The sequence below is a fragment of the Phalaenopsis equestris genome, unplaced genomic scaffold (assembly GCF_001263595.1).
Source record: "Phalaenopsis equestris unplaced genomic scaffold, ASM126359v1 Scaffold000002, whole genome shotgun sequence".
In the NCBI taxonomy this organism is placed as follows: Eukaryota; Viridiplantae; Streptophyta; class Magnoliopsida; order Asparagales; family Orchidaceae; genus Phalaenopsis; species Phalaenopsis equestris.
The window spans coordinates 41,750,219-41,763,376 of record NW_018164444.1 but is presented as its reverse complement, the minus strand read 5'-3'; the positions used below and the strand labels follow the sequence as shown (position 1 = coordinate 41,763,376).

The 13,158-nt window shown below is 35.8% G+C and overlaps 1 protein-coding gene across 1 annotated transcript; it reads left to right on the top strand.

The window, feature by feature from the left end:
- The first annotated feature begins 4,166 nt into the window (after nucleotides 1-4,166).
- Nucleotides 4,167-11,887, top strand: LOC110018299 (outer envelope pore protein 37, chloroplastic-like). Its single transcript, XM_020715572.1, has 5 exons — nucleotides 4,167-4,265; nucleotides 5,872-5,961; nucleotides 6,334-6,516; nucleotides 6,652-6,746; nucleotides 11,674-11,887. The coding sequence occupies exons 1-5, from the start codon at nucleotides 4,167-4,169 to the stop codon at nucleotides 11,885-11,887; spliced, it is 681 nt and encodes a 226-aa protein (XP_020571231.1).
- Nucleotides 11,888-13,158: the final 1,271 nt, after the last annotated feature.

The following is a 13,158-nucleotide window of genomic DNA, read 5'->3' as shown; positions in this document are numbered from 1 at the left end:
GACAAAATTGTGGGCCGCTTCAAATGCTGCTGAGGTCAAGCAGGCAAAAGAGACGGTCGCCTGGACACCCAAGAAAAAGGCCAAGCTGAAGCCAAGAATAAAACAAAAGTAGAAGAAATTGGGCAAGAAGCAGTGGCGGTTAAAGGGAAGTTAATTGAGTCGGAAAGCGAAGCAATCCACCTTGTAGGTGAGGATTTTCTCTTTTATGTTTCTGCAACCACGGTAGTGATTCAGTGGATTTCAATAGGTGAATTGACCATCATTATCAGGAAGCACGTGGCATGCACCAATTTTAAAACTTTTCTCCTGGATTCAGCTCCTTCAATTCATTGAGAAGCTAAGGGTTGTTCTATCGGCCCGAGGTAATTGTAGACGAAGTGAACTTTGAAGAAGAAGAAGCGAAAGTACAACCGACTATACTTTGTCATGATGTCTTGTTCATTGAATTTTTTTGTTAGATGTGAGGCCAGTCGGCCTACCACTCCTACGCGGTCCAAGTTCAGAATTGAGTTTGAGACTGATTCGGAAGCAGGATCTCTTCAGAAAGTTATGCATCGTGAGGGCAAAGAGCCAGTCTCAACATCGACTCCCCCGCCCCTTATATCTTACATGAAGAAAAGGAAAGGGTTCAGCATCCAACTGGATTCCTTATCAAGGTTAAGTTAAAAAATTTGGAACTCTTCAAATGGTTAGTTCACAGCTATCAACCGATCGGTAGATTGGTACATTAGCTCACTGTCTTCTAGGATTTATCCTGTTGCATTTTTAGAGGCAAGGGAAAAAATTTGGAACTCTTCAAATGGTCAGTTCACAGCTATCAACCGATCGGTTGATTGGTACATTAGCTCATTGTCTTCTAGGATTTATCCTGTTGCATTTTTAGAGGTTATACGACCGCGAGTGTTTGTGAAGTTTCTTTGGAATATCGAGTAAACAAATCTATACAAGAAAGCAATCATTACCATTTTGAGGGTGTGGGAGGCCTCCCAGCTTCAGTCAATAGCTTTGGATAAGGCCGTGATGATGAGGGCCACTATTTCAAAGAGAGATGAATTTTGGTCAGGCTTGCCAAGAAGGCTAGTGGCCGTGAAGAAACTAGTTGCTATCAAGGAAAAATTGTCTATTATTTCATAACTGTGTTCGATCAGCGAACAAGAAAATTATGAGTTGAAGGCGTGGATGGTGACTTGAAGACCAAGGAAGAGTTTCTTAAGTCGCTTCCATCACATCCCAGGTAGGAGAAACTTTTAGATGAGCATCTTTAGATCAACAACATGATGACAATGGACTGGTTCATCCAAAATAAATTGCGGCTATGTATACCGGTTATGAGGGATTATCCGAAGTTGACTTGGGTGTCGAAGGTGAAAGATGATATTCAACCAGGCTTCCTTAGGCTTAGACATCTTCTCTTTTGGAAGAAACATTTGTAAAATTTATGTAGACAAACTTTTTTAAATATAAATATTTTGTATATTTACTTTTGTAATGGAACGAGGTCATTCAATTGTCTTTTCATACCTTTAACTTTTACCATTGATGTTCTTTCATGAGAATATTCTTGATAATGAGTGTGTCAGCTCAATTGTTTGATTCTTATGAAAGATCGTTTGTTATTTTGATTTGTTACTGCCCGACACAAGTCTTACCTTGCCAGTCAAGTTTTGTTTCAGTCGGACTTGTCTCTTTGGTTAACCCGCATTTTTGTCAGAACTTATGCGAATCATGTCGCTATCTTAGAGAGGGTGACAACCTCGACTTACTATTGGGATGATTTGTGTTGTACCTTTCACACAACTTATCGATATTGGGCAGAGAACCAACTCAATATCTATTTTTGAATCGAGTTTAGAAACTGACTTTTGAGTGCTTGACATTGTGGGTTGATTGCGGGACTGACCGGACAATTTTGACATCGCTACCGATTATTTTTATGCTTTTAACCAATCGTCCATCCTTGGTGTTATTGTCAGTTGTTTTTACGCTTTTTTTTCACAAATTTTGGGCTCATTTCTTATACTTATCAAGTTCTAAAGCATTCAGTCGATTCATCGCCCCAGTTCAGCCTCATCTTTTATCATGTCTTAGGCGGATCTTGTTACTTCCTTCGTGTGGGTAACTTCCAAGATTCACTATTGAGGTTGTTTGTGTCTTACCCTCTGCGAAGCTTGTCGCTACTGGGTAGGAAACCACCTTCAAGGCTTCATATTATCCAAACTTTGAGACCAAAAATTTTTTATGATGGAGTTTTGTGAATTACTCAGCTAGCCAGACCTCACTGGGTCACTAATAGCGTGGTTTTTGGGATTAACGTTTCCTATATGTCAACTGGACTTTGGAGGAAGTTAAAAAAATTCATTATAATATTGCAAAATTTTTCAACATATTATTGTGTGACGTACAGGGCATTGGCCACTTGGGACAGGCCGAGCGGTGTGCCATTAGGGTCGGTCGACTCGTTTTGGCCGTTGGGAGCCATGCATATGTTTAGAGGTACTTCCTAACCAAAGCATATAGGAAAATAACGAAAATGTTATTTTCAGGCTCTAGATCTGTTGAGTAAAACTCTTTACCATATGGCATATTTAAGATAATGATTCATTTCCTCAATGGTGTCACTTCCTTTTTTTTTTATGGCATGCTACACGTTCACCACATCTTTTATGTTGTTGAATCCAGATTTGTCCTATGAGAAATGCACACGGTTCAAAGCGGTAGAGATTCGGGAGAAGAGAAATAAGGGGAGATAGAGAGGTAAAAAGGATATAGAATAGCATGCACAAACTTGCCTCGTAACTGCGAACTGGGGTGTTCCTCGGCTTTGTGACCATTTTATGTATGTAAATAGAGGTTATAAGAAAAAAATTGAGAAAGTTCTCTCTATAGAGTATGAGTTTAGAGAGAAGAGCCAAAAATCCCTTTTTACATGCACTAGACCCCATATTTATAGAGGATAGAAAGTCACAAAGTAGAAAATTATTTATATGCCCCACTCTGCTTTAATGATGTGACTACAATATACTATTGTCTTTTGACGTGTTTTTTTCATATTTGTAACTGAATTAGGAATCTTTTAATATTCCTGGACCCTTTAGTCGACGACTCCTTGAGTTGGTCGACTAAGTTGGTGTTGGTCTACTATGTTGCATGAGTGTCAGGTGATCTTCACCTTGGGAAGCCGGTTGGCTTTGAGTGTGGGATTCAAGCGGCCCTAACGTGGCAGATAACATGTTTTATGTTAATCTTTAAAGGGTGTGTTGAGAGAGTGTATAGTGATATTTGCGAGTTTGTTGGTGATATCAATCCTTAGCTTAGTTGTGAGAGGTTGTCTGCTCTCGGCGTGCCTCGATAGGTCTTTGGTCGGTCGGTGTTAGGATGGTTGGTCGGCAATGAGTATTTCGGTCGGTTGACTTCATAGACATTAGCATTTGATCTTAACCGTCAGACTGCTTTAGGGATTTTTAATTAGACAAAATGTTATTAAGAACATTTATTACAGTGTCAGACTGCTTTGAGTTTTGTGTAGGGCATTTTTGGATTTTAAATTAGACAAAATGTTATTAAGAACATTTATTACAGTAATCAATATAATATTCTCTCTTAAGGATAAAAAGGTTATTAAGATATATATTATCTAATTCATATGTATTTACATATTTACTCCTAATTTTTAATTTTTTTTATACTACTCGAATCTCTTTTATCACATAAAAAATTCACTTCCTTAACTTTAAAAAGGTGAATTGCACATTTTCTTGCATTAATAAGATAACATATTATGTTTACATAAAAATATGTCATTGCTGACACAGAAAAGATGTAACGATCCAAAGGAGAAACGTACAACAAAGGAGAGCCCGTTGACAAAAGACCATGAGACCCAGTTATCAGATCAAATGCAACAGTCTGAGCCACAAGCAATGTCACAAAGAGACATTCATGCCAACCGACATAAAGAAACTGACTCAGGAGAAGATTTATCCTCTCAGTATCCTCAATCATACTGGAGATGACTAGAAGCTCCCCCATCTATTATCAAGGGTCGACAGTCGAACTAACTTAGCTGATTGAACCATTCCTGATGACCTGATATAGTTCCTCCCGAGATACTCCAACCCCCCCATGAATTGGTTATTCCTAAACGAGTCATGAAGGGTATAACGAACATGCCTTGTCTCCACATTGGATCAAGAACAGGGTCAGAGGGATCAAAAACCGCTAATTCGTATAGAGCCATCGAGCCGGCCCAACCAGAAACCAGAGCTGTATGCATTATATGGACAGAAAGTAATCGACCGGGATCATTCAATACAACAGTATGAACACGATACCAAGGCAAACCCATGTAAATACCCCTTTCTGAAAAAGAAATAGACATTATGTAACTTTATCGCATTGGAAAAGACTAGACCATGTATTTCACCTGTTTGGTAGATTTTGTATAGGAAAGGATTACTATTTCTTTGTATTCCCTTCTTTTATTTTTTTATTTTTAATGAAATAGAATAGAAAGAATTTGAAATAGAGAGAGGAGAGAACAATTCTATTTCTTTCTATTTAGAAGAACAAAGAGAAACAGATCATATTCTATACCCGATAAATACCAATACGCAATGGTAGGATTTTGAGGGAAAAAATGCATAGATACTCTTTTCGAATTTGAAATCATTCGAACAGTTGGCTGATTCGATTGATCCCGTTCATCAAAATTTTTATTTATTCATTCTGTCTTCCTCTATGAACCTTCTACTCCTGTATATTCTATACTATACATTCTATATATAATAGAATATAAAAAATATAAAAAATCTATAATATAAAATTAAGAATAGAATAGAATATTATAGAATATAAAAATATATAAAAATGGAAAATAAAGAGAAAAAATAATGAAGACAATAAAACCATTGTTACGTTTTCATATTAAAGTAAAGTATAGTACTTCATTTTTTTATTTATCTTAATGCCCATTGGTGTTCCAAAAGTGCCTTTTCGGAATCCTGGAGAGGAAGATGCAGTTTGGGTTGACGTATAGTGCGACTTGTCAGACATATTGGTCATATGGTATTTCCCCGTTATCTCCCCCGATCGAGTATTCTCTGTTTCGCCCCATCCAATAAATATATATTGGATATTTTATTTATTGAATCATCAATAATTTGGAGCGTGAAGCACAATAATTCCTATTGGGGATCAATATTATCAATTCAAATAATTGATGGTTTACTTGGACTGATAAAATAAAGTATCCAGGCTCCGTTCATATAATACCAAATTGGAAATGGTAAGAGTAATAATGGGAGTGTAAAATGTAGTAATAGAAATCATAAATATTAAAGAAATAAATGAAATAAGAAATAAAGAATAATAATATAATAAAGAAAGATAAAATAGAAATTTCATGAAATTCTTCATAAATTTGAGATTCATTAGTAATTAAATAGAATATGAATATAATATAACTTACTATAATAGAAAGATAATAGAATCTTAGAATATAATATATTATTAGAATATATGATGATTATGATTACACAATTACCGCTTGTGTAATTTGACTATCCCTTATTCTTTTTCACTAATTTGACTATCCCTTATTCTTAAGTCCATTAAAAGCATGCAAAAAAAATGCAACATCACTATATTGTACTCTCTCTCATATAATACAAAAATCATTTTATGAATAAGGGATAGTCAAATTAGTGAAAAAGAATGACATGTTTTATGTAAGTAGTAGAGGAAATTACACTCCCAACCGGACAAAAAAAAAATTCCTGTAGAATCTTACAAAGCTTTTGGTAATGATTTTGCAATTATTTTTTACTTTATACTCATGGAATCATATTTAAATAAACTTTAATTTGCTTGCAGGAGCAACTAGGAGCAGGTTCAATGATTGCAACTCTGCCAAATCCTTCCGTGAAATTGGAATTGTCGTCATCCGTTCCATTGAACGGGTTGGTGAGTCACTCAGCATAGCTGTTAAAGTGGGGAATATTGATAGAATCTGGCATCTGACTTAACTTTAATGGCAGTGAAGGAATGGTCTTGTGATCTTATAATTAATTAAATTGGGTGTTTACATAGATACCACACAATTCTTATATATATACATATCTAACACCTAAACATCCATATTTACATGCATACTCCTCAAAATTTTAACATCACATCAAAAAAACCACAATCACCATCTTTTTAGAAGTAAAATACACCTTTTCATGGTGTAAATATCAAATTTTGGGTGCTAGATATGTAAATACATAAGAACTGTGTGGTATGTATGTAAATTAACAGCAAACTATGTGACTGAAGAATGTAACATTGTTGCAGCCAAGGGCAGCTTTGCATTTTCCTTATGGTGAAATTGCATTGGAGCAGAGAGAGAATATTGAGGAAAAGGATGAAGTTAGGAATGCTTTGTCAGTTGATGGTATCTTAAAAAGTCCATTGTTGAATGGAGTCTCCACTGTTGTGTACAACGGAAAAGATTTGAACCTAAGATATATTTATAAGGTGATTAGTTTGCAATTTACCTTTATTTATTTTATTAGTTTTCTTGCATGCCTATTTTTACAGCTGCATTTTCTTAATGATTTTACTTAGACTTTAGTGTTTATTATCATTTAATTAACTGGAATTCATTGTTAGGACACACATTTGACATTCATTCCAAGTTTTAGTCTACCTTCGAATAAAGCGTCATTCGCATTTAAACGGAGATTCAGCTCTACGGATAAGTTAAGGTATGCCGTCTCTTCTGTATTATCCTTCATTTTTAAGTTGTCTACTTTCCTTTAATTTTCTCTTTATTTGTTCCTCAAATGAAGCATAGGGATTTAAATCAATCAATGCACTTGGTGAAAGTGAAAAACTTGAACTCTCCTCGATTAATACTTGATCAAGCATGTTCAAATTAGTAAATATGTTTGAATATTTTTTAAGTACTCTATTGCTAAATAAACGAAACATAGATTTAGTTTGAAAAATTAGTTTATGTTAACAAAAAAACTCATTTATTGTTCAATAAATAACTTGTTAATGCTCTATAGTAAGCTCGATGATAACTTTTATCTTATATGATATATTATTTAATTAAAATATGATTAATTAGAACTTATTTAATTACATATTTAATAGTAAGATATTATAATTTAACATATGCATGTATATTAATATAATGAAATTCACTTTTTTTTAATTTCAATGAAATCATTTGATAGTACTTAGGGCTGTCAAAATTGCTCGTTGTTTGCGAATAGTTTGTGTTTTGCTTGTTAAGAAGTTCGTGTTTGATTCGTTTGCTAAGCAAATGAGTCGAACACGATCAATTTGTTTGTGCTTGATATATAAATGAGCCGAACACGAACAAAGATTTGTCTGTTCGTGTTGGGCTCATTTTAGCTCGAAATAATTATATAAATATAGTATTTTTAAAAAAAAATTCTGGCTACAAGGCTATAAAAATTTTTAATCAATTAAAATTATTAATTAAAAATAGAATAAAAATATATTAAATTATATTTAAATAATTTTTTATAAATAATAAAATTTAAATCTCAGCACAACCCTTAACATGCTATAGTTGTGTGATTAGAATTGTCAAAACGACTCTTTGTTCACGTACAGCTCGTCTTCGACTCGTCAAACAAACAAGTCGAACACGAACATATTTTTTTGTTCGAAATATAAACATGCCTAATTCGAACAGTAGTATTTTTTAACGAGCCGAACACTAACTGGGCTCGGGCTCACTCATGTTCGTCTCGTTTACACCCCTACATACTTTCTAGTAGTTCTCTTTAGCGATCAAAGTTAAATATAACATACATTTTATCGGACAATAATACAATTAAAATGATTTAGCAAGGATGTGATAATGCTCAAAACTATATTCTTATTAACCAATTATAATAAAGAAATATTAACATTAATAAAAAAAATTATAAAAAAGCTAATTAATATATATATTTTTTTTAATTTGGAACTAATAAATATAGCTTTGAAAAATAGATTTTAAAAATATAATACTTAATTATTTCAAAGATCTTAAATGAATTCTTATATATTCTCACTTTCATAAACATAATGCATTCAAATGGCTTCAATATTTTCTTCTCTTTTCCTTCATAAGTAGCAATATATAATAACTCTCAAAATTTAATACTTTTAATAATTCAAAAATAAAACATAGAAATAAATTTATAATGAAATTTTAATTTTTTTTAGCCTTTGAAATTAATTTTAGTGAGTGTAAAAATACTTATTAATAGTTCCTTTTATTGGAACATGAATAACATTATAGGTGGCAACTTTAGTTCAGTTAGGCCAACTGACTTGAGAAAAAGAGGGATGTATGTTACCAATGAAATGAATAAAATAAAATGATACTATGAATATAAATACAAAACTTAGGTAATATAGTATGTGTGCATGGACTAAGGTTGAATAATTGAGTCCAAAAAATATAATTTGGTTGAGTGGTATTACACCTTAGACTCAAACCATTATTGGAAGGTATTTATTTTGAAGTTATTAAGAAAAAAAAAATAAAATAAAGAGCAAAAGACCAAGTTAGAAAGGTGTCTTTGGCTAATGCTAGCTTTTGTCTTAAATTTTTTGAAGAATCCTTACATATATCTAGTAACAAAAGAAAGACAAGACCTAAGCAATATATATGAAATATATCAAATCTTATGTGGATTTCTCATCGGAACATGCAGATGATGTAGTTGTCTATCCCTATGTGTGGAGGCCCTATTAGTTACGACTTAGGTAATGATCATGCTATGCAACTCGTTTAAAATTTGGACGAAGGCCATGCAGGAAATAAAAATGCAGCTTTTGGAAAATCCTAAATATATTAAGCCTAAATTTTAATTAGTCTTGAAATTTTTATTAGAATTTTGTAAAAAACTTTTATAAATATAGGTCCTTAGAGAGCCTAAGTTATAACGATGAGTTCTCATACAAACTACAAAGTAAAAAAAAAGAGAAGCCAATTAAAGCAAACAAGCATGCAAGGTACAGGGAAGTAAAGCAAGCCAAGTATAAAATTATAAAACGTCAGTGTCGTTGGGTCGGCAACATATTTCAGAAAAGAAAAGGCGCTAGACATCACATAAGTACAAACTCGTCTTAATTCTATACATAAATAAAATTTAGAAGGTACAGGACACGAGTAAGCAACTTCTGGTTCTCGTCATGTAATTTCGTCGACCTGACACCTCGAAACATGTCCCCGTACCTTATTTATAATATATAACTCTCTTAAGGACTCAAAAAGTACACAGAAAAAAGTAAAAAAAAAAAAAAAAACTCCACCAACAAGAAAACAACGCTACCAGCAATGCATATGCATCATGCATGGCGGGAGGAGCTAGGTTGCGCCTACAAAAAAGGGTTAGTAATTAAATCATTACATTACTCCTCCTAGTTACATGGGTGTTGTGTATTTTAGGTATGACTCTCTACAAGAAGACTATTCTAATATACTATCATGCATATCAAAATCAGTAAATATGCAAACACACCAAAAGCAAAAAAGATGATGTTTGACTAGGGCAGTCAAACCAAAAGAGAAATATAGCCACAACATTGAAAAAATATACCTATCATCCTAGTAATTAGCCTAGCACATTATCTAATGTAGTGTCTTAACACAACTTCTAAATGAGTGCAAGGTTATGTCAGAAGGCAAACATATGTTTTGACGAGGTCACTGTCATCGACTCCATCCTAAGGATCTAAGGATTCTAAGAGGTGACACTAGATGTAGGCTTTGTAAAACTTAAGTTTAAGAAAACTGGCCTTACATATTGTCTAAGCTAAATATGTAAGTAATTTTAAAGTAGATATTTTAGAACATAATGCTTATAAGTAATAAAAAACTATAAATTTTTATCCCTTTTTTTTTTAAAAAAAAAGTACATAAGAAATAGAAATCCTAGGTGGCACCTATTGTACCCCTTGGAACCTTAGCACAACATACGCATGTTGCTCCACGGTACGATAGCTAATATTACCCATATGTCATTCCTTGCAGGAAATACTAGATGTCACGTCGTGACAAACGGAGAATTGCTCAACTAACAAGCCAGCTTTGTCATAGGAACGATCAAGGAATGCACATGTAAATAAAACATGATCCAATGTAGTGTGATCAACCTATCGGGGTAGGAGTGATCAAAAGATGACGAACATTCATCACTATTATATGGATGACATATACTAATGACAAATGTGCCGATAGTGCAAAATGGTGCATAAAAAAGAAACAACACAAGTGAAGATGTGTGTGTCGAGGAGGCAGTGACCTAAAAGGTGTGTATGTCGAGGTGGCAGTGACTCGGAGTGTAGGTGCTCCGAGGAGGCAGTGACCCGGGAACATGAGTGTGCATGAGGCACATTGACTCTAGGGAAATCCTATGACATCCCAATGTGGTGCCACAACAACGAAGTGATGTAATTCTCGTTGGAGAGAATTTCACACCATGGAGACTAGATATGGAAGCTATCCCTAGAATGGACACATGAGTGTCCGGAATGGGTGTGCAAGAATAGTGACCCAAGCAAGACTCAAGCATGCAAAACTATGCATGGACATGCAAAGCACACATGGGAGAGTGTACTAGTGCAAGTATGCAAAGGGAGTGGTCAAGCAGAACAAGCCGGTGAGGCTGATTAGGTGAGTTGATGAGACATGATGATCGATCTGATAAAACTAGTACAACTGATCAGTGGAAATAATAAGGGAGAGTCGGTCGTGTAGATCAGACCGATGACGCTGATCGAACGAGCAAACAAAACATATCAATTGACTCGATCAAATCAGTGCGACATCTCGATCAGATCGACAAAAGATAGTCAGTCATGCAGATTAGGCCAATGAGGACGATCAGACCAGTCAATGAGATATGATTATCGAATTGATCGGGTTGGTGTGGTTGATCAGTTGAATCTCCAAAAGAGGGTTGAACGTGCCAATCGGGCCAATCAGATGAACCAACGAGACAAGACAATTAATCCAATTAGGCCGATACAACTGATTGGTCAGATCAAAAAAAGATAACTGGTCGTGTCGATCAGGCCGATCGGACAAGCCAAAAAACAAGACAATCAATCTGATTGAGCCAATGCGCCTAATCAGTCGGATCACCAAAGGATGACCGGTCATGCCAATCGAACTGGCGGGGCCGATCGGACGATCCAATGGTGTGACATGCAAAAGTTGATAGTTTTAATGCATATTAAAAAAATGACACACATATAAGACAAATGCAAATGCATGCACATGACAAAGAGGTCTAATCATCCACGGCTACAAAGCCGGCTCAACCTAACGACCTCACGAGTCACCCTAAGGGTAGTAAATGAGGTGAATTGGAAGTCGCTACAAAGCAACGAGAGGCCACTTCTGTTTGCCCAACATGAAAAAAAATCTATGAGGAAAGTCTTCGTTGCGTAGGGAATGTTAAAGTCATGGGACTTGCTGCTCTCTATGTCCAAACCACGAATTTCGCTCTCCTTTATCAAAGGAATGAAATCGCCGGCACAAACACAGGCTTAAGACGAAGCTGAGTGTTGGGATTTCATGCTGGAAATAAAAGGGTAGGTTAACACTTGGATTCGCGATATGATCACACAAGCTCCTAACTAAGCTGTTTCATCTAGGAACACTAAGAATCCAATCCTAGATTCTCTAAAATCCAGACCTAGGGGCCTTAATGAAAGAGAGAACAAAAGTTTAAGGAATCTCACCACTGCGGTGGTTGATCCAACTCTGACGTTCATTCCGGAAGAAGCTCTCCTAGTGGCAGAAGAGATGATGAAGCAGGGTTCTGGTGAAGTTCCGAGCTCTGACGAAGCTTCGACGATGCTTCCTTGAACTAGGATTAAGCTCTCCTTTAGAATAAGAGAGAATACACCTCACTCCTTCACTAGCCAAGTTCCTCCTCAAGAAGGTCTCCTCAAGCACTTAATTGAAGTGGTGGAGGAAGAGGAAGAAGAATGAGAAGAAGAAATCTTGGTGGAAGATGAAATGGAAGAAGAAGAAGTATGGGATCTTGGAAGCAAACCATTTCTCTCAGCCTTCTCTACTGCTCTCTACTCCAAATTCTCCAACAAATCCTTCCAACACCAAAAAATAGGACCACTCAAGCTTTCACCACTCGGAGAAGAAGAACTCTCCAAGAAGAAGCCCTAGCTAGAATGGGGGAGAATGGGTGGAAGACATAGCTGCCTTCCATTTTCCATAGGTTTGCATGTAGCCCCCTTCCTTCAAGCCTCCCAAATGTCCAAAAAGTGGACACATGGCCACTCTGCTCTTTCCTCATTGATTATTCTCTAATTATCCCCCTAAACATGCTCTTCAATTGCTTATAAAGTGTTTTTGGCGGGATTTAGTGGAGATGTTAAGGAGAAAATGTGAACAAAAATTTGACCCGGTTTCTAGGTGTCCTGATCTTAACAACTAGGCACCAGGTCTAGCACACTAATGCTTAGTGCTTGCCGCCTAATTTACAGGGGCTTGGGAAAGTCTGCATAAAAGGAGTTCTCAGTTCCTAGGCACGCAGCATTTGCGCCTAGGAAGCAGTTTGCTGGTGCTTACTTGTTGAGCTATCCGACTTTAAGCTTCTTAGGTGATATTTTAGGTGCCTAGGGGCTCAGGACTGGCACCTACTTGCTGGTTTAGCCTCGAAAACCCTGTTTTCACTAAAAACATATGACAGAGGATTTTCTCAATCTGAAACCTATGAGGGACCAAATATGGTTGAAATATAGTCTGATAAATCCAAAAATGAGTATTTTTACTAGCCATTGCCAGAGGATTCATTGCTGGCGGTCGCTCCGAACTACAACTTTTGTACGATGTTATTAACTTTAACCTTCCCGGGAACACTTACTAAAAGCTTCAATGGGTTTCCTTAACCATGAGAGGCTTTAAGCGGATATGATATAGTTCTAAACACCAAAATTGATTCCAAACATGTCTCATGCTCTGAGTAAGCTTGTCCAAGGGTGGATTCTCTCGGGTAAGGTCAAATGATTGTAGACTTTGGTTTTGTGCCCTGAATACGTACCAGAAAGACTTGGATGGGTGTCTTGAGCTACAAGATTCTACAAGTGAGTAGGGAATCATCCCAAGCCAGTCAAGTA

What these genes read in the sequence shown, in the direction of transcription:
- LOC110018299 (XM_020715572.1), top strand. Translation starts at nt 4,167, where the DNA reads ATGCCTTGTCTCCACATTGGATCAAGAACAGGGTCAGAGGGATCAAAA. An exon ending in CCCAACCAGAAACCAGAGCT is followed by an intron (nt 4,266 to 5,871) that starts GTATGCATTATA and finishes ATTTGCTTGCAG; the next exon opens with GAGCAACTAGGAGCAGGTTC. An exon ending in ACCTAAGATATATTTATAAG is followed by an intron (nt 6,517 to 6,651) that starts GTGATTAGTTTG and finishes ATTCATTGTTAG; the next exon opens with GACACACATTTGACATTCAT.